Source organism: Cajanus cajan, chromosome 9 (genome assembly GCF_000230855.2).
Source record: "Cajanus cajan strain Asha chromosome 9, NIPB_CcT2T_4, whole genome shotgun sequence".
Classification (NCBI taxonomy): Eukaryota; Viridiplantae; Streptophyta; class Magnoliopsida; order Fabales; family Fabaceae; genus Cajanus; species Cajanus cajan.
The window spans coordinates 3,836,734-3,855,260 of NC_138525.1; the positions used below are offsets into that span (position 1 = coordinate 3,836,734).

The 18,527-nt window shown below is 34.1% G+C and overlaps 3 protein-coding genes across 4 annotated transcripts; 2 read left to right on the forward strand and 1 right to left on the reverse strand.

Moving 5' to 3' along the window:
- The first annotated feature begins 234 nt into the window (after nt 1-234).
- Nucleotides 235-5,065, forward strand: LOC109792440 (hydroxyproline O-arabinosyltransferase PLENTY). The gene is made up of 9 exons (XM_020351855.3): nt 235-574; nt 704-1,274; nt 2,233-2,300; nt 2,386-2,587; nt 2,728-2,825; nt 2,978-3,047; nt 3,132-3,203; nt 3,373-3,486; nt 4,704-5,065. The coding sequence occupies exons 2-9, from the start codon at nt 888-890 to the stop codon at nt 4,782-4,784; spliced, it is 1,092 nt and encodes a 363-aa protein (XP_020207444.1). The 5' UTR covers nt 235-574; nt 704-887; the 3' UTR covers nt 4,785-5,065.
- A 2,494-nt stretch (nt 5,066-7,559) lies between these two features.
- Nucleotides 7,560-13,563, reverse strand: LOC109792439 (nonsense-mediated mRNA decay factor SMG7). 2 transcript variants are annotated; one of them, XM_020351854.3, is made up of 8 exons: nt 13,340-13,563; nt 12,704-12,796; nt 11,889-12,491; nt 11,654-11,776; nt 10,903-11,108; nt 8,903-10,789; nt 8,383-8,507; nt 7,560-8,100 (listed from the first exon to the last, which is right to left on the reverse strand). In XM_020351854.3, exons 2-6 carry the CDS (start codon nt 12,758-12,760, stop codon nt 8,932-8,934), a joined length of 2,847 nt encoding a protein of 948 aa, XP_020207443.1. In that variant the 5' UTR covers nt 12,761-12,796; nt 13,340-13,563; the 3' UTR covers nt 7,560-8,100; nt 8,383-8,507; nt 8,903-8,931. The 2 variants fall into 2 exon arrangements, with proteins under 2 accessions (XP_020207443.1, XP_020207442.1); XM_020351853.3 differs by having other exon boundaries at nt 8,383-8,517.
- A 743-nt stretch (nt 13,564-14,306) lies between these two features.
- Nucleotides 14,307-18,467, forward strand: LOC109792437 (vesicle transport protein GOT1). Its single transcript, XM_020351849.3, has 7 exons — nt 14,307-14,467; nt 15,994-16,062; nt 16,860-16,951; nt 17,057-17,137; nt 17,231-17,328; nt 17,409-17,490; nt 18,004-18,467. The coding sequence occupies exons 2-7, from the start codon at nt 16,032-16,034 to the stop codon at nt 18,040-18,042; spliced, it is 423 nt and encodes a 140-aa protein (XP_020207438.1). The 5' UTR covers nt 14,307-14,467; nt 15,994-16,031; the 3' UTR covers nt 18,043-18,467.
- Nucleotides 18,468-18,527: the final 60 nt, after the last annotated feature.

Below are 18,527 nucleotides of genomic sequence, written 5' to 3' on the forward strand. Positions count from 1 at the left end.
TTTAAAATTCATATCAGACATAAAAAGATTTCATTCCCAAAACACACGTTATTAAAAATGGAGTTTTAACTTTAATACGTGAAACATAGGCATCTAAGTTGTAACAAACTGCCCATAATTATTATGCATGAATGAGAAACAACATTTGCAAAGTGAAAAAAGGAAAATAAAAAAGAAATTGAAACACTTGGCAAATGCATCATCTTGTTGAATATATTCATTGAGATGAGACAAATTGGAATGTGTCTGTGACCGAGATTTGCGTCCAATGACCAACCTTTCTCCACCTTTTGCCTTTGGGGCTGTCTAGTGTCTCTAGTGCTTCTCACCTTCCCTTTCACTTTCATTATTTCTTTTCCATTTCAATTTTTGAGTCAACATATTAACATATAATAGACACATTCAGATTCATCCTCTCAGTCTCTCTATACTTGTACCATCACGTGTTGAAAAGTCAAACCCCCACAATCCTTTTTCCTCCAAAGTTTCATTATTTTTCATCTTTTCTCATCCAAGGTGCGAGTTTTCCCCATTGGGGTGCCCTCAATTGCCGTGCTACTTCAGATCTGTTTGCGTGAGTCTTCTTTCTTTCTCCCCTTTTTTGTGTTTCAGATTCTGGGCTTTTGTGGGGTTTGTTTTTTTTTCAATTGCATTGGTTGCATTAACTACTTTTGGTTTTTTATTGTGAATGTGATGCATGCAGATTTTTCTTGTTGAGCAAAAGACTGAAGGATTGTGTTTGTGTCAATTCACTGTGGTTATGCATTAAAGTTGTGATTTTGAAGGATTATAGTGGTGTGGAGGTGGTGGGGGGTTTAATCTAAATTATAAGGTTTGGCTTTTGGGGTTTCGGAGAATTCATATTTGAATAAGCGAAGATTTTGAAAATGATTGTGAGGAAAGGCATGGGACGAGTAAAGTCAATGCTTGTGCTGCTAATGGTGCTTCTGTTTACCTTTGCCACTTATAATTTGGTAACTATGATCGTGGACCATAAGCCAGGAGGTTTGGGGGCAGCAGAAGGGTTGGAATCTTCGAATAGAAAAGTGATGGCCAAGTCCAATTCAAAGTTTCATGTTGCCGTGACTGCAACTGATGCTGCTTACAATCAATGGCAATGCCGGATTATGTACTATTGGTATAAGAAAATGAAGGACATGGCTGGATCAGACATGGGCAAGTTCACCCGTATTTTGCATTCCGGAAGGAAGGACCAGCTGATGGATGAGATTCCTACTTTTGTGGTTGATCCACTTCCTGAGGGCTTGGATAGGGTAAATGTTTTTCTGTTCCCCCCTTGCTCAATTTGTATCTTTTAGCCCTGTTGAACTTGCTTGTTTTTTGATGACCTAATAGCAAATTTACAAATACTTACATGCATAATAAGTCGATTCCTTTAGCAATTGTTTGGTTAAACAATACTCCTTCCAGTCCTTTTTATAAGATATAATTACCTAATTCACTAGGATCAAGGAAGTTGGTTAATTTAGTTGATGGTGTTGAGTTTGTCCTAAAATTACCCCTAACATTAATGAGAACTCTATTCTACCATATACTTATTGAATTATAAGAAATGATTTTAATTAAGGATATTTCTGATTTGGGTCTTATAAAAAGGATTGGAGGGAGTATGTTTTAATCTGTGCCAGCTAAAGAGAGCAAATTGTTACAAATGCAATGAGGTGTGTGTAAAGGGAAAGAAATACTATTGGTTTATATGGTGGTTTTGTTTTAATATCTTGAATGTTTTTTTGACTACTATAGCAATAGTTATTTCAACTATTTGGTCTTCTGCAATTTAATCTGCCTTATAGTAGTAATATTTGTTGCTAGCTTTTGCAAGGTAGTATTAGAGCAAAAGAGTATTTTCCCTTTTACTGTACATCTTACTGTGTGTTTATCCCAATTTTTCTTGGGTATTCCAGTAGTATTTATTGAAGTTTTGCAGCCGAGGGAACACTCTTATCTAAACTAGTATGTGAACTCACAAGTCTCAATAAGTGTATGCCCAAATAAGCTTCTTTTGAATAATGAGTCTGGATAACCTTTATTTGCATTCATGTCTGAATGGAGTCATGCTGTCCAGTGGCAAGTTTGTTGACTTAACATGCTCCACACTGTTGACGGTTATCAACTCTATCATGAATGTCATTGTTCAATTTGTGATCTTTCTGTTATTCCTAGCAATTCATGCTGTAATCAAAATATATGTCCTTTTATTTTTTGGTGCAGGGTTATATTGTCCTAAATAGACCATGGGCTTTTGTACAGTGGCTGGAGAAAGCAGACATTGAGGAAGAGTAGGTGTCTTAATTATGATATTTTCTACCATTTTTATGCTCTCCAATAATAAAATCTAAGAAGCAGTTCATATGATTGGTGCAGATATATTCTGATGGCTGAACCTGACCACATATTTGCAAATCCTTTGCCTAATCTGGCTTATGGAACCTTGCCTGCAGCGTTTCCATTTTTCTATATAAAACCAGTTGAAAATGAAAAAATAATTAGGAAATTCTATCCTGAGGAAAAGGGTCCTGTTACTGATGTTGATCCAATAGGCAATTCTCCTGTAATCATTCAGAAGGTGAAGTCTCAATTAATAGTTTGTATACGGTGCTTGATTGATTAGTCTCAATTACTGTTATATCTATTATCACATTTTCCTGATTTTCCCACAAGCTACTTATTCTGTCATTTAAGGCATTGATTTTTCTTTATCATCAGTCTTTGATGGAGGAAATAGCTCCCACATGGGTAAATATTTCATTGAAAATGAAAGATGATCAAGAGACTGATAAAGCTTTTGGATGGGTGCTTGAAATGTGAGTATTATTATAGAAATTCAAGATTTGGGAACTTAATTTATTATTAGTTATCATTTACTGATATTCTTTTCATTTTATAACTTTTCCTGGACCCTGGTCTGTACTAATAGGTCTAACCTTCTGCTGCTTTAATTCTCTGTTGAGTAAAGGTATGCTTATGCTGTGGCATCTGCATTGCATGGTGTAAAGCATAATCTTCGAAAAGACTTTATGCTGCAGGTATGAATTGCTTGTGTAGTCTTGTATTTGTTACTTAAGGAAGTCATAGATAAGTCCATGACAAACATTATTGGTATGTTGCAGCCACCTTGGGACTTGCATGTCAAGAATAAGTTTATCATCCATTATACATATGGATGTGACTATAATTTGAAGGTAAGTAAGCTCATTTCTCATCATTACAACAAGAATGATGTGAAAGTAAGGTAGAGAAATTATATTTATTTGTTTAGTATTACATTTGCTTAGGCATGTCCATGTATAAAATGAGTTTTTCATGATTAGTTCTTATATGCATAAGTTATTTACTCATTATTTCATCCAGGGAGAACTGACATATGGGAGGATTGGAGAATGGCGATTTGACAAGAGATCTTATCTTTTGGGTCCTCCACCCAAAAACCTCTCCTTACCGCCTCCAGGAGTTCCTGAAAGTGTGGTAAGTCCATGCTTCAAATTTTCTAGAGTTCCTTGCTTTGAAATTATTAATCAAAGCCATCTTGATAAGGAGTTTTTGATGTTGGAAAGTTGCTATTTCCCATACAATCTAAATTGTTATCCTCTTTCTTGATCTTAATGCTTCAGAATATCTAATATCACTTGGAAGAAAGCCAGGTGATTAAAGTTTGGCCATAACCACAAATATTGATGTCTATGTAATCCTTAGAAAAGTGCTTCTTAGGGCCGGTTTAGGTAAAAAAAATTTATAAGCACTTATGGGGAGAAAAAATAGAAAGAAAAAAAGGAAATAAGCTTTTCTATAAGCTCAAATTAACTTATATTTAAACATTTGTAATTTTTTTGGAAAAGTTATATGATAGAGCTTCTACAAATTAACTTATAAGTTAATTTTAGCTTATGGAAAGATACATTTCATTTTTACTTCCTATTTTTCTTCCTAAAAGTGCTATTGGAGAAACTTATCCATTATCCAAACAGGCCTTTAGTATTGATTGACCAATCCTCTTTTCTATTGTCATTTGTGTGTTTTAAATCCTCAAAAAGGAGGAGTTTTGTTACTCTCTGTACGTTCACACTTCCCTTTCTATTTCAACCCCCCATCTTTTTAACTTTTTGCTTTGCTTTATTATCCCATAATAAGATCAGAGTTTCTTCTCGTAATATCTGAAGTGAAATTTTAGAATGTTGATTTTGCATGTAAAATTAGCAATAAGGAATTTTATGATGGTTCAGCTTTCTGACAACATTGTATTAAAGTGCATGTTGATTTAGCTTGTTAAATTAGCTATAAGGAATTATACGTAGCTGGAGTTTGTGGTGGCGAAGCTAGTAAAACCAACATTGTATTAAATTGCATGTCCCATCCTTCCATATCATTCTAAATTGTGCATTGAAAATGGTTCAAATAATTAAATTTACCAGAGCAAGTTACCATTGCAAAACCTAATAAAATGCTAATCATGTCCACATATTATAGAATTAGTGGACAAACACTGGACCTTAGTGCCCATTGGAAAATCAATTGAATAGAAAAGATAGTATGCAAGTGGTTAATAGAATTTTGATGTGATTTCACATAGTCTATGAAAACCTTCATACTAAAGGATTTTTAACTGAAGCTTCATTAATGCCATTTTGTTTTTTCTTAGTTTTTATCAATTAATAGATACTGCAATATTCAATTTTCATTTTCAGGTGCGGCTTGTAAAAATGGTTAATGAAGCTACTGCAAACTTACCTGAATGGGATTCAATAAAGAAGCTGAGGGAAAGATGATAAACCATGACGCCATACACACTTGATGTTAGTGACTTTAAGATGAGGACTACAAATACATGTCAAAATAGATTAGCTTAAGCAAATAGGAATTGTGATGAATACAAATGATATTTTGTGCTTTCTTTGAAAATATAACTTTTTTTTAATAGCCAGTTAATTTTATATAAAAGACATTTATTAAAAGAAATTTATAAACTATTACATTGTTGTACTTTGCCAACTGATTGTTGTCATAGTGCAACTAATGGAATTACATCTTATCCTTTTTTATTCCTCCACTTTTAGGGGTGATATTAATCTGTTTGGATACTGCCTCTCTTTACAAGTGTTTTTCTACAAGATTAAAGCACCAATATTGCACAAGCCCTTCAACTGCATAGCTACAATTTCTCTTCCTTTAAGTCACTCATGTTTGGATGAGGATTTTAACATTTCAAAATAATAATAAAAAAAATACATGAAATTTGAATGTTTTTAATTAAATTTATGTTATCCTAAATATTTTGTTTAGCTAAAACATTTTAAATTTGTATTTTAATTCTTAATTTGGATAGAATAAATCAATTTCCACCAAATGCAAAAAAAATACTTTAAAGTATTATTTTAAAAATTATAACATTAATATTTAAATTTACCAAAAGTTAATTAATTATTAATTTTAAAAATTTGAAAAATATTTTTAATAAAAGACTTTAATAATTAAAAATAAATTTAAATATTAAGAGTTCATAAATACATATATTTAATAAATAGAATTTATCATTGTAATCACGTAAGGACCTTCCCGAATGAATTTTTAAATTTACAGAATATTATAATATTCATACTTTGAAAAAAAAACCTTAAAAACAGCATTACAGCCAAAGGGGAGATTGAATGGATGGGTCCTCAAATGAGAAAATCCTAAAAGAGTAGTCAAGTCAAGTGTATCCAAAAGCTATAGATACCTAGCGATGCAGGTCATCCTCTGAATCCTTATCCTTAGCAAAATAGTCCTTATCGGTGCTGCAAATATTCAAGAAGGGAAAGTTGGAATCTCGTGACACTACAAAATATGTTTTAGTGAATTTTTCGAAAAACACTCATCAGAGAGAGGAATAAAAAACAAAAATAAAATATTTTTTTTTTCATAAATTAAAATTAGTTTATACACATTTTTTTGTTGTTGTAAAAATTCTCTCTTATTACCTTCTCTAAAATCTTAAATTAGTTAGTTTTAATTTATAAAAAAAATTATTTTAATTTATTTTTCTATTTTTCCTTTTCTAGACTTTTTTTAAGTTTATCCAGAAAGAGTTATAATTTATTGAAATAAAATTTTCCTAAAATAAAATTTTAGATGAACTATTAAAAAAGAGCTTTTACAAATTAGTTTCACAAATTAATTTTAACTTCTAGAAAAACTCTTTTCATTTCTTCTTTCTTATCATTCTTTTCTAGAAGTGTTTTTTTTTTTCCTATATAGAAATTCATCCTATTTCCTATATTACACCAATTGAGCCTCTGTCACAATGGAGTCTGATGATGATGAGATGGTGTTGGCATCTAGACGTTACCCGGAGTTATTGGGATTGTCAGAGTCGCAGGCAGGCTGTAATAATATTGAAGAATCAACACGACCCATTTCCTCATGATGCTTGTGTGTGTGTAGAAAGGAGTTATTCATCAAACACTAATTTCGAGCTTGGAACACTCGAGTTTATTTTATTTAAATTATCACACTCAATTTCAAACTTGAATTTATTTATTTAATTAAATAAACGAGTTAAACATTTAACTAGTTGAGTCCAAGGAGCTCTCAAATAGCTCAATTTATTTACAGTCTTAATCCACATTTGACTCGCTTAGGAGGGCTTTGTTGAAAGGATCGTAATCTTTCATTACTCCGCTTGAACCAATGACTCAATGGAAGCAATGTACGATCTGTGGTACTTGGAATTTAAGATAGTGAAGTGACACATCATCTATCTATCAGGAAATTACAATGTATAATGGCTAATTGCAGGTTTAGATTCACATCATTAAGGTAAATTTAAGTAAACATTGGACTGTTAAATTGCGTTAAAGAATTAATTCTAGTCCGAAATTGATAATATCTTTGGTTTGAATTTTCATTACGCACCTTTACCTTTCCTTTCATGTGTAGTCCAAAAAGATGCAAAAGCTACTTCATAAAACTTCAAATGATGCATGTCAAAGTAGTCCCATCGCACATCAAAATTCGCAGAGTTGAAACTTTATATAATTTTTTTACATAAAAATTATATTGATTTTTATTATTAATTTACTTTTATTCACTCTTCCTACTCTTTCAACTCTCCCTTTTCTCATCACCTTTTTTAAGCTAAAAAGTGAATTCTAACAAAACAATTTGCTCTTATTTTAAACTTTCAACTTTAAAAATAATTTAAAATAAAATAATAGACACAACCTAAGAATTCAAGAAGGAAGACTTCTTATTAGAAAGTATCAAGATTTAATGTCAAATATATTCCCTTTGTAAAATATTTTTTTTATTTATTGCTAGCAAAACTATTTTTTTTAATAGGAAAAACCATTAAAACTCCCAATTATTCCCTTCTCATGCTCTTAACACAAATCCTAAATATACCTAAAGTGCCATCAGGATTGAACCGTTTTGGAGCACTTAGGACCAGGCAAAAGATTCGAGCACTTAGGACCAGGCAAAGTCAAACAAACGGTATAACACAAGAATTTGCATACAACTACTCCAGGCTACGTATAAAAGCAATAAAACACAGCAACAGGAAATAGAGACAATTAAATCCATACTTTAGATAGATATATTTCCTAGACCAAGACAAATCCACAATCCACCATCCAACAGGGATTATTTATTTATAAGTTCGAGTAAAGCCCGACTAGGCAAAAGGGTGAAAGTGAACCGTATATAACTGCTTATATAAACACATAAGAACCTCAGCAAAGATGCAACCGCTAAACACTTGTACTTACTCAAGTATGCTTCACAAAGTCATTATCATATCCCAGTATCCAACTTAGACCAGCACTTCGTACCAACCAATCTTCCCAACAAGTTTGAAGCTGAGGAAGTTAAAAAAAAGTATCACATCATGTATCACCGGCAGCTAGATGATGGTAACAATTCTTACAGGCGCATGGCGCACCATTATGACATTTCCACTAGAGAACTGAACAAACCATAGTCATACCACCAATCCAAGAAGATACATACAAGCTCCAAGATGATTGGAATGTATTTATTATCCTCTATCCACCCTAAAGATGCTTGTTTATCTTCATTCACCCGGACTTGAGAGCTCAGCAAATTCTAGAATAATTTAGAAGCAAATTATGTAAGAGTGAATTCAGAGGTTAACACAATGACCAATCAACAGTTCAGAAGATACAGCCATGATTCCCAAGACTTCCCAATACTATTTACGAAGATAGTAATAGAAGCCAGGCTAAAACCAAAGCAAGGAAATTAGACACACAAGATGGGAATTTGAAAAATCAGGCAGTGGACATGTGTGGCATACAAATTATCCGAATTTCAATTTTTGGGAGTTTTAAATGTCACGCACGATTAAAAGAATTATTCGGTACCCACCTTTTGTAGTAGCAAGTTCCTGCAACATGTCTAGGCCAGATAAACTCCCAACAACATTTAACGACAAGGCAGTAAAATTGGAGTTTGACGGGGCACCAAAGGGATGCAGCACATTTGTAATAATCCTTCAAGGACCTCAAATACGTAATTATGTTAGCAATCCAAAATTTAAACAAAATGAAAGGCATCCTTCAAACAAACAGCAATAAATAGGGATGTTTATGGATTGGATCAGATCGGTTTTGATTTGAAAAATAAACTAACCCAATTACTTCCCTTTTCTTAATTTATCATCCAATTGGTTTTACGTAAAAATGGCAAGAATTATAAATTTATAAGTAAAAATATATACATGGGTAATTTTGATTTGGATTTCTTTTCAAAATCAAATCCAAAATCCAATCCAATCTAATAAAAAAAAATTGGCTTTTTTAATTTTCAATTTATTTGGTTTTCAGTTTTTATTAAATTGTATCAGTTTATGAACACCCCTAGCAATAAATACAGATGGGAAGCATACCAGCAATATTCTCATACTGACGAGTGACATCACACAAAGTATTGACCTGTCCAGATTGACTGTCCTTGAAATTGCTCAGGCAGCTGATTTCCAGTTGTGAGCAACTGTGACTGCAACTGCTGATTATGGTGTGCTTTTAAAAGCTCATAAGTCTGATAATCTTGCCAACCATTCTGTTTTTCCACCTGCAGTGTAGATGGAATTTGTTTTCCAGGAAAGGGAAAACTGACTGTCCCACTCAAACCATTGTTACCAACTTGCTGAGAATTTGAATAAGTAAGAGGACCATTTGGGCCTAAACCTTTGGTTGATGCAGGCAATTGATATCCATCCAACCAACTGTAATCATCTATAATTAGATTCCCACTAATGGAATCTGAAACAGTAGGTTCAATACCTTGTTTAGAAGGAACATGACTGAAGCCGGGAGGAGGTCCAAGGTGCCTAGAAGGTCGGCTGACTGGAGATTTTTTCAAACCAGCTTGCAAGGTAGATGATGAAATGGAATCAACTTTGGATGATATTGCAAAGTCTTCAGCTTTTGAAAGATCATGAGTATAAAACATATTGGTACCAGCACTTGCAGATTGCTGGGTAGGAACTGCAAGTGCAGCACGGTCAGAGATTGCCACAGCCTCTTGAAATGGTATGTTAGATTTCATCACGTGCCCATTCTCCATGAATCTAAGACCTTTCAAACTGTTAGCAAGAGATATTTCCTCCTCCAACCACCTAGAAGAATGTGGCTGAACTGGTTGTTGGTATTGAGGCACCATAGCACTAATGGATGCAGGTAAAGAAATTTGATGATTTGCATCATTGAGAGTGTTAGAAGCAGAATTAACATTTAATTTTATATCCCCACCAGAAGCAGTTGGAACTGATTCTACGCTTTCAAGGGGAGCTCGTGATGAGGCAACCACCATGTCTTCTCGTTTCTCAGCTACTATAGGTTTGAAAACAATAACCTCATCATCATCCTCTCCTTCCATATATTGATGGTGGTCTGGACGACCAATTCCCACTTTTGTATTGTCTACTATTGTATTGTCTTTCAATAAATCTTCTGCATTAGGTATACCTGAATGGGAGGGAATAACAAAATCATCTGAGATTTGAGGCTGAACACAAATTACAAATTTCTTTACCCTTGACTCAAAATATATAATTTTATGATCAATTCTAACAACATTTGCTAAAGCCTTCCCTGCAGCTAAAATCCTTTTAACACGAGCTTTCCTTTCCTTTTCACTATCACTTCCAAGGGAATTCTTCCTTGAAAAATCCAAGATGGTTTGTGCAGGGAGAAGCGGAACAAATCCTCTTAACTCAAAATCCTCCCACAAAGCAAGCCGGTTTTCAGTTTCCCCTTCTTCATACCTGCTCATATTAGTAAAGCAAGTTTCCTCTTCATCATCTTCAATAGACATGGGCCAAACTGAAAGTAGCTTGTTCAAGAAGGATATACAATGATTCCAAAATTTTGATCTAACAGTTGCCTGATTCTCATCCACGTCATTGCCTGCAGCAAGATCTGGATAACATGCCAACCACTCAACAAAAACCAAAATGCCTGGTAAGAGATAACTACAAGAAGGATCCCACAGCTGCATACATCTCTCTACTACTAAACTCATCAATTCAAAAGCTGCAGTGAATGCATTCTGAAGTAGAACAGCACGCTGCACAATTTCTGCATAAGTTTGACCTTCAGATTCCTTACTCACATTATGAACTGTAAATATGATGATGGAAACAAATCTAACAATGACAAGTCTATTCTCAAGTGTATCTGTTCCAAAATTCAGCTCTTCATCTTGCCCTGATGATAGAAGCTCATGCAGGCCAGTGCTAACAAAAGAGAGAACTTCAGTGAAGGTCTCAAGGCTATCATCATGACATATGAGAAACAAATAAAGGAAAAATGTCAGAATATAATAATCCTCAATAATTTTATGCATAGAATGATCGGATAGACTGTGTGCATCAATAATATATACCTTGTGCGAGTGAATAAGATTCCATTTAGACGGACAAGGCGGGTGCAAAAGGATTTGTAAGTGTCCCGTAGATTGGATGCTCCTTCACTTCTAGGGCCAGTTTCCACACCAGTGTCCCTGGTATCAAGTTTTGAATCCCCTTTTCCTCTCCCATTGACTGTGAGAGCTTTAATGTCACCAGAAAGCTGAGCGTAACTTTGACGATTCTATCAGTATTATAAAATAGATGGTTAGAAATAGTGCCAAAAAGATCATATCATTTAAAAGACAAAATGGGGAGAGTCAACAGCATACACAGCAGTATAAAAATAAACAGAGGATTAAGCTCAAGAGCTAGTTCTCCACCCCCAACCATGCCAATTAAACAAACTCCTTTATGTGAATATGTATGGTATGTTGCAGTTTTCTATGACATCAAATATAATTGCATACTTATAATGCATGCACAAACTCCACCTTAAACATGTCTGAACTGAATGACATAAATAGATCAACACTCAAATAACTTGCAAGCCAGTATGAAATTCACAACATAATCTTTTAATGTATTTAGCTTTGGATACTAAACACTAAGAACTAAAAAAGACTCTACTTGAAACATGATAATTGCACTTCAGTTTGAAAGTAAGCAAAAACACACCAAAGTTTAACACATAAAAAACAAAGAACAAGATACATACTTCTCAAACTATTTGAGATTTCTAAATGAAAAATGCCAAGCATTCCAAAATCAACGCCATGGTCATATTACCTTCTCAAATGCAACTACCAAATTATCTCTAGCTGTTGTAAATGGGCTATCCACAGCTAAACTCCGAAAATAACGATAAATAGCTGCCAACTCATCCCCAGAATATGAAGCCAATAAAGCAAGCTGAAAATAACCGACTTGTTAAAATGGAATACAATGGCAATGAACCATGACTTAACAAGAGATGTGAAACAACCAAAAGCAAAACCACGGCAGAGACAGGAATGCTAAAAACCTGGTGATGGGGATTTCCACCTGAAGGCCAAATAGATGCAGCTTGTAAATAGTAACTAGAAGCTGCTGCAAACTCACGTTTTATTGAGTCACCTTCCCCATATAAGCCTTTGTAGCGAGCAAGATCACCCAAGTATATCAAACATCGATGACAAGATATTAAACCTTTCTTCATTTCAGAAGATTTCTTTCCATCTTTCTCCATGACAATTTTATTCTCCGAGTCCTCGAAGTAACCAAGGGGAAGCCCATATTTTGCTCTGATTTTCATAATAAGATCATGGTAAAATCCAGTTGCTTCTGAAAGGAAAGTCTTGAACTGCAGCCTTATTTTTGTTATCCGGTCAGGTCGAACAGGACCTTTCCCTCCCTGAGATGATTTTGAGCTTACAGAAGTAAGAGCAGCATTCAAGTATGCCCTCAATTCCTCAATCCGCTTATAATGAACTTGCCACAGAGAATACTCAATATTAAGCTGCTCAGAAAAGGCATGATCCTCAAGGATTATTGCTTCATAATTCTCACGAATCTGCTGCCAAGCATTTGGATCTGATGGGACCTGCGCCTGAGCTGATCTCCGACGCTTATTCTCCAATTCAATGTTCTAAGTCAGAAAACATTGAGAGATTAAAAAGATATCTTTTGGATTTATTCCACAAACAAAAAAGAAATTCCTATGAAGTTAATTAGATGATTAACCGGATTCCTTCACATTAGGCCGATAAGGAGAGATTTATGCATATGAGCACTTGCTCAATAACCACATTTGTGAGATTGTCTGCTCAGTTAATGTCAGCAAGGGAGAAAGAGGAGTACCTTCTCATAAAGGCGTTGTGCACGCTCCCGTGATGAAGGAGCAGACACTTTATCCATCTCTTCTATATTGACTACACGCTAGCTGCATAAAACCTACAAATAAAGAAATCAAACAAATATGTCAGTTCAAAGAGCCAGGTTTCAAGTAACTGCACTGATGCTCGACAAAAAAACCAACTACCTCCACATTATTTATATGCAACCAATTTGAAAGTGAAATTCAAAGCTAAAATTCAATAAAAAAAAACACACAGTTACTAATTTGAACCCTTTAATGAAAGACAAAAGAGTAATCACAATTTGAAAATAAAGCTTGTTTCTAATCAGCACAAGAAGATACAGAGTCGGTAAAAATTCTACTTCATCAAATACGATTCCAGACATCGAGTTGAGCATTAAGCTCTGAACACATGCACAATCAGACTCTGAAACCAAAATTAAACGTATCAATCACAAAACAAATATTCCCTCTAGCAAAGCAATTGCACGAAATTCGTTTTAGGAAGGGAAAAACATTAGGGAGTACAGAAAATATGAGAGAACGCAGAAGCAACGACGCCAGCACCGAGAACGAAAGCCAGATCCGTGAAATTCAATAATGATGCAATAGGTGCGAAAGAATGAGAAGAAAAATACCGATAATCGATTAACGCATTGAGAATTGGAAAATGAGAAAGTGAAGAGCGGAAGAGGATCGATGAGAGGAAAGTGTTAGTGTTGGCGTTGGGTAGGGTTTGGTTGTGTGAGAAGAAGGTAGGAAGGAAGGAGGCGTGGAAGTGGTTGCTGTGTTTCCAAAGGGATAACGCGTCTCTCTCTCTATTTCCTACGCCTTTTGCTTTTCCATGCAGGCGGTGAATGTCTAACGACGCCGTTTCGACAACCCTTTTCAATTCTCATGTCACGTTTTACCTTCTCTTCATTTTTTTTAAATACACTTTTCGTCCTTTATATTATTTATTAGTGTTAATTTAATATTATTTTAATTAATTAAATTAATTTAGTCTCATATTTTTAAAATATATCTTAATGTTTGACCTTTCGTTTCTTCCGTTTAAATATATACTTAACAGATATGACACGTGTCATGCTATCATAACATGTGACATAACATCATGATACATGACATGATGACATAACACGTGGCATTATAACATAACATGTGTATTAAATATTTAAACAGAAAGTCAAATATTAAGATACATTTTAAAGATGTTGGACTAAATTGATTCAATTAATTAAAGTGAGACTAAATTAACACTAACAAATAATATAAGAGAGGATTTTTGCCTTTTTTTTAACTGTTATTTGAGTCTTTTTTCTCTTAAGATCCAATGTGTCACTTTCTTCGTCTTTCAATCTCTCATCATTTAATAAATATATTTTTATTTTATTTTTTATGCAAAAACTTAAATAACTTTATTTTTCAAGAAATATGAAAAAAAAAGAGAATAATTAAGCAATTTTATATATAGAAAAAAAATGTATTTAACAAACAGGAGAGTGTAAATAGCAAAAATATAAAGAAAAAAAAACTATTCATATGTTGGGCCGCGTCTTTGGACTTTTTAAACCCCTACTACATGGTTATGATACAATGGGCCAAGTTTTAACGATTCCTATTATTAATTCAATTTTTATTTTTATTTTTCTAACCAAAATATTTTTATTTTGCATTTGAGAATCTCTCGTATTCAACACCACCACCACCACCACTTCCGGCGACCATTTCCTCCGAATTCCGGCGACGCCACGCACCTGAAACCGGTAAACTCTCTATCTCTCACTTCACGTTTATCTTAATTTTTTAAGTTTTTTTCTGTTTACATTTTTGGATCGATTCGTTTCTGTTACTGAAACCAAAGATGTGAGATCCCACCGCTTCAGTCGTCTTCACTACGGTTTCACTTTTCGACAATCTCATTTCGCGAATCACTACGTTCGCTTTCTCTGAATCGCTCGGTCCAATTTCACGTTCAATTTCGAACTATTTTCTTCACCAGCATTATTCATAGCAAAAGCACGTGCTACGTTTTCATCGGCGTTTTCACTGAAGTAATAGCGTAGAATATTTTTCTCATTCCTTGTTTAAATGCTTAGCTACCGCGGAGGAGAATTGTCAATTGCGCTGCGAATCAGTGCTCTCAGTCGTTATTCTGCTGAAATTTGATTATTTAAAATTCGAGAAAGCTAGAAAATATTCTTGTAAAAGTGAAAGTGGCTATGTGGCTTGTGTTATTTTTACAAATTTCTTTTCGCGTTTGGTAGTTTCGGCTTTTTAGTTGTTAGTTTATTTTTTTATTATTTGCTTCTGTTTTCCATTTTACTAAACTGAGTTATTAACCGTACCCTGTGTTACACTTGCAGCGAATATTGAATGTGTGATGCAATGGTTTGATATAGTTTGATAGATCTAGTGCTTAGTACTGTATTAGTTTGTGTAGAGACTTCAATCCTGGTTTATAGGGCTTGGATTTTGATTATGGAAGTCTTGTTGGGTTGGGTTAAGGTGTAAGAAAGGGGAGTAGCCAATTAGCTTTCAATTGTTGAGCCCTGGATTGGGTATTGACGATCGAAGTTGCCAGCTTTGATCATTAGAATGCTATGCTTGATATGTGTGCAGATAAAATTTAGGTTTGGTTTTCATTTCTTTCTCGACTTGCATTTTGCCTTCAGTTTAAATGATTGGCAACTGGTGCAGTTTAGCTAAAGAAAATGGTGATTAATGATTATAAGTTTTTAATGCATTGTGCGGCTCCAAAAATTTGTAAAACTGAAAAACTGTTCTTGCATATTTTTTTTTATTTGAGAAGAAAGTAGTGTTATGAGTTGTTCAAGTTGACTAACTAATGCGGGCTTTCAGAATGACTGGAATTTTTGGTTTGACAGTCATACATTATATTCACATCTACTTCCTGTCCATGGATCATTTGTAGTTTCCCTTCTGCTGTACAGCTATACTTGAATTGCTAAACCATTGGGTTTCTTTGCTATTCTCTTAAATGTTTGTTACTTATATTGTTGCCTGCACTTTTTCTCTGAACCCAGGCGGCTTTAAATTTGAGATCTATTATGTTTGAAAATTATCTGATATTTTATGTTTAGAATCACATGCTTTGTTCAGTGGGAACTAAACGTTTTTTCATGCTGAATTCTTTAGTTGGTTTTCTCAGGATCTTTTCTTCGATTAAGATTTTCCATGGTGTTAGCAATGCTTCTTGAAATCAACCTGTCCATAATATGATTCACACTCATTTATTAACCCAGTTTGGTTATTTATTTATGTGTTTCAGCGAAGGCAGGGTGTTTGAACAACTGAATTGTTGGTAAAATGGTTTCCTTTGAGATGAATGATCGAAAGAGTAAGTGGAATATGATACTTTTGTTCTCATAGGAAGAATAATGATATTATATGAAGTGATCTGTTGTCTTTAATGCTTATGTGTAAAAAATAAACTAGTGTAGAGTTAACTATCTTTTCATAAATCACTAAACATATGCTGTTATTCAGTGGAAGAGTTATCTGGTTTTGCTTTATTTTAATGCCGTTCAAGGATGTGCTATAAAGCTCCCGCAATACACAGGGTCCATTTGTGTCTCAGTTTAAATAGAAGCAATGAAAAATAGAGGATATAGAAACATAATTCGTTACTGAATTCAATGAGCAAGAAGCTAGACATATTAGACATGATAGCCAATTTTTTTATTTAATGATGATTACCCAATTCTCTAATCAAAAGTAATAGTCACAACTATGATCGGAATTTTATCCCAAAAAAAACAAATCTTCAAATTGGTTACTTAAAAAGTAATGGCATCACCTAATGAAGCTAATTGACATCTACCAATACTAGCTTTGCTTATCACATTGTAAATGATGGTATCCGAAATCCATCATGCTGATTTTCTTCAGATTCGTGAGGAAGACATCTTTAAGACGTATGTTATTTGATTGCCCTAGTAAAACATGATACAGTTTTCAAGAAATATATTAGTATCTTTATGTTGTGGTATCATCCTGACTGGCAGAATTGATTTCACTAAATTGTGGCTTAGTTATTTCTCTATGTTACATATTTGATATCGTATTCTGTCCTATTTCTCAACTTATATTTGTTAACTTACTATATTCAATGTATGGGATTGGTAAATCATACAGAGATTGGATTAGGATTAACTGGCTTTGGTATATTTTTCTCATTTCTTGGGATTATCTTCTTCTTTGACAAGGGATTGCTAGCCATGGGAAATGTAAGATTCATTTATGAGTTGCCTGTTTAAGAAGTTGCTTCTTATTTGATTTTGCTTAATTACATAATTTCTGATGCCTTGTTATCTGGATGATGCTCAAATCAGATCCTGTTTGTTTCCGGAGTGTCCTTAACCATTGGGCTAAAATCCACTATGCAATTTTTCATGAAACGCAGTAATTTTAAGGTAAATCTGTTACCTGTTGATTTTCTTTTTACTTGGTGCCTCATGCTTCCTTCATGGTAAATATTCCCTGCTCACGTTTTTCTAAACTTCAAGGGAACAATCTCATTCGGTATCGGGTTCTTTATTCTCATCATGGGATGGCCTATTTTTGGCATGATTATTGAGGCCTACGGATTCATCGTATTATTCAGGTTTAGTGTGATTTGAAGAAATTTGTCCTGTTTGAGTATGTTTATATGTTCAAAAAATAATTATGGATTATATTGTGCAGTGGTTTCTGGCCTACACTGGCTGTTTTTTTACAGAAGATTCCTGTTCTTGGCTGGGTGGTTCAACAACCATTTGTTCGATCGGTATGTATTTACCTGACATCTAAGTCTTCACAAAAGCATCTAAAACATTCACCAGTCTGGGTGCTGCCATATTAATGATTTTCATTATATTTATCAAGAAATCTCAAGTCACTCTGATTGATTGGAAAATCTTGATTTTCATTTATAGATGTGAATGATAGTGACATAGAATAAAGAGGAAAAGCGGGCATATATAGAGAATGCCAAACTTAAGTCTTAAGATACTGAAGTTAGAACAAAGGGCTTTATGGTTTGGTTTAAAAACATTTTCACTTTTTCACATTCAGTGTCTAGAAAACTAAACTCTAAATGAGTAAATAGTGTATGCATTGGTGGTGAAAATAATTTTTACATTATCAACCAATCAAAAGTCACCATGTATGGTATAGAAACAAAGGGACTTCGACATGGAAGTACTGCCACACTTTCTAGATGTTGAAGCCCTTTGCATTTATTTGCACAAAATGCTGAAATTTCCAAACTGAGCTTTGTTAATTTTCTGTGCGCTTGCAGTTGTTTGACCGCTACAGAAGCAAGCGAGTGCCCGTGTAACACAGGAATCTACGAAAACATAATGTAATCACTAGCAAGTGCATTTGTATGTCGATGTAAAGAAAATACTCGTATGGATATCTAACTGAATTGAGTTCGCTTTTTGATGGTAGAAAATGATTATCATTTTATCATGGTAGTCGTTTAGTGGAAAGGAAATTTGCAAAGGGAGAAAAAGGTTTCAGTTTTCACTTTATTAGTTTGGCTCCTGTTGATTCTAATGATTGGTGCAATATCAACCGATATTGGGAGTGTTCAATTCCATTTAGTTTACGTTATTATTCCAATCAGAGACCTTTGGGGAGTGTCCCCGCCGAGTATCATGACGATGGCTTTTGTTCACACTTATAAAAGAAGTGTAATGGTTTTACATGATGTCGTTGCAGCAATATAGAACCATTCTCTCTCTTCCCTGTTTTTCAGTATTTTTTATGATGCAAATTTGAGGTGGAATTGAAGCAATGTCGTGAACTCTGCAGTGTAAT

What these genes read in the sequence shown, in the direction of transcription:
- LOC109792440 (XM_020351855.3), top strand. Translation starts at nt 888, where the DNA reads ATGATTGTGAGGAAAGGCATGGGACGAGTAAAGTCAATGCTTGTGCTG. An exon ending in TTCCTGAGGGCTTGGATAGG is followed by an intron (nt 1,275 to 2,232) that starts GTAAATGTTTTT and finishes TTTTTGGTGCAG; the next exon opens with GGTTATATTGTCCTAAATAG. An exon ending in AAAGCAGACATTGAGGAAGA is followed by an intron (nt 2,301 to 2,385) that starts GTAGGTGTCTTA and finishes TGATTGGTGCAG; the next exon opens with ATATATTCTGATGGCTGAAC.
- LOC109792439 (XM_020351854.3), bottom strand. Translation starts at nt 12,760, where the DNA reads ATGGATAAAGTGTCTGCTCCTTCATCACGGGAGCGTGCACAACGCCTT. An exon ending in CACAACGCCTTTATGAGAAG is followed by an intron (nt 12,492 to 12,703) that starts GTACTCCTCTTT and finishes TTTCTGACTTAG; the next exon opens with AACATTGAATTGGAGAATAA. An exon ending in GTGGAAATCCCCATCACCAG is followed by an intron (nt 11,777 to 11,888) that starts GTTTTTAGCATT and finishes GGTTATTTTCAG; the next exon opens with CTTGCTTTATTGGCTTCATA.
- LOC109792437 (XM_020351849.3), top strand. Translation starts at nt 16,032, where the DNA reads ATGGTTTCCTTTGAGATGAATGATCGAAAGA. An exon ending in GATTGCTAGCCATGGGAAAT is followed by an intron (nt 16,952 to 17,056) that starts GTAAGATTCATT and finishes TGCTCAAATCAG; the next exon opens with ATCCTGTTTGTTTCCGGAGT. An exon ending in TGAAACGCAGTAATTTTAAG is followed by an intron (nt 17,138 to 17,230) that starts GTAAATCTGTTA and finishes CTAAACTTCAAG; the next exon opens with GGAACAATCTCATTCGGTAT.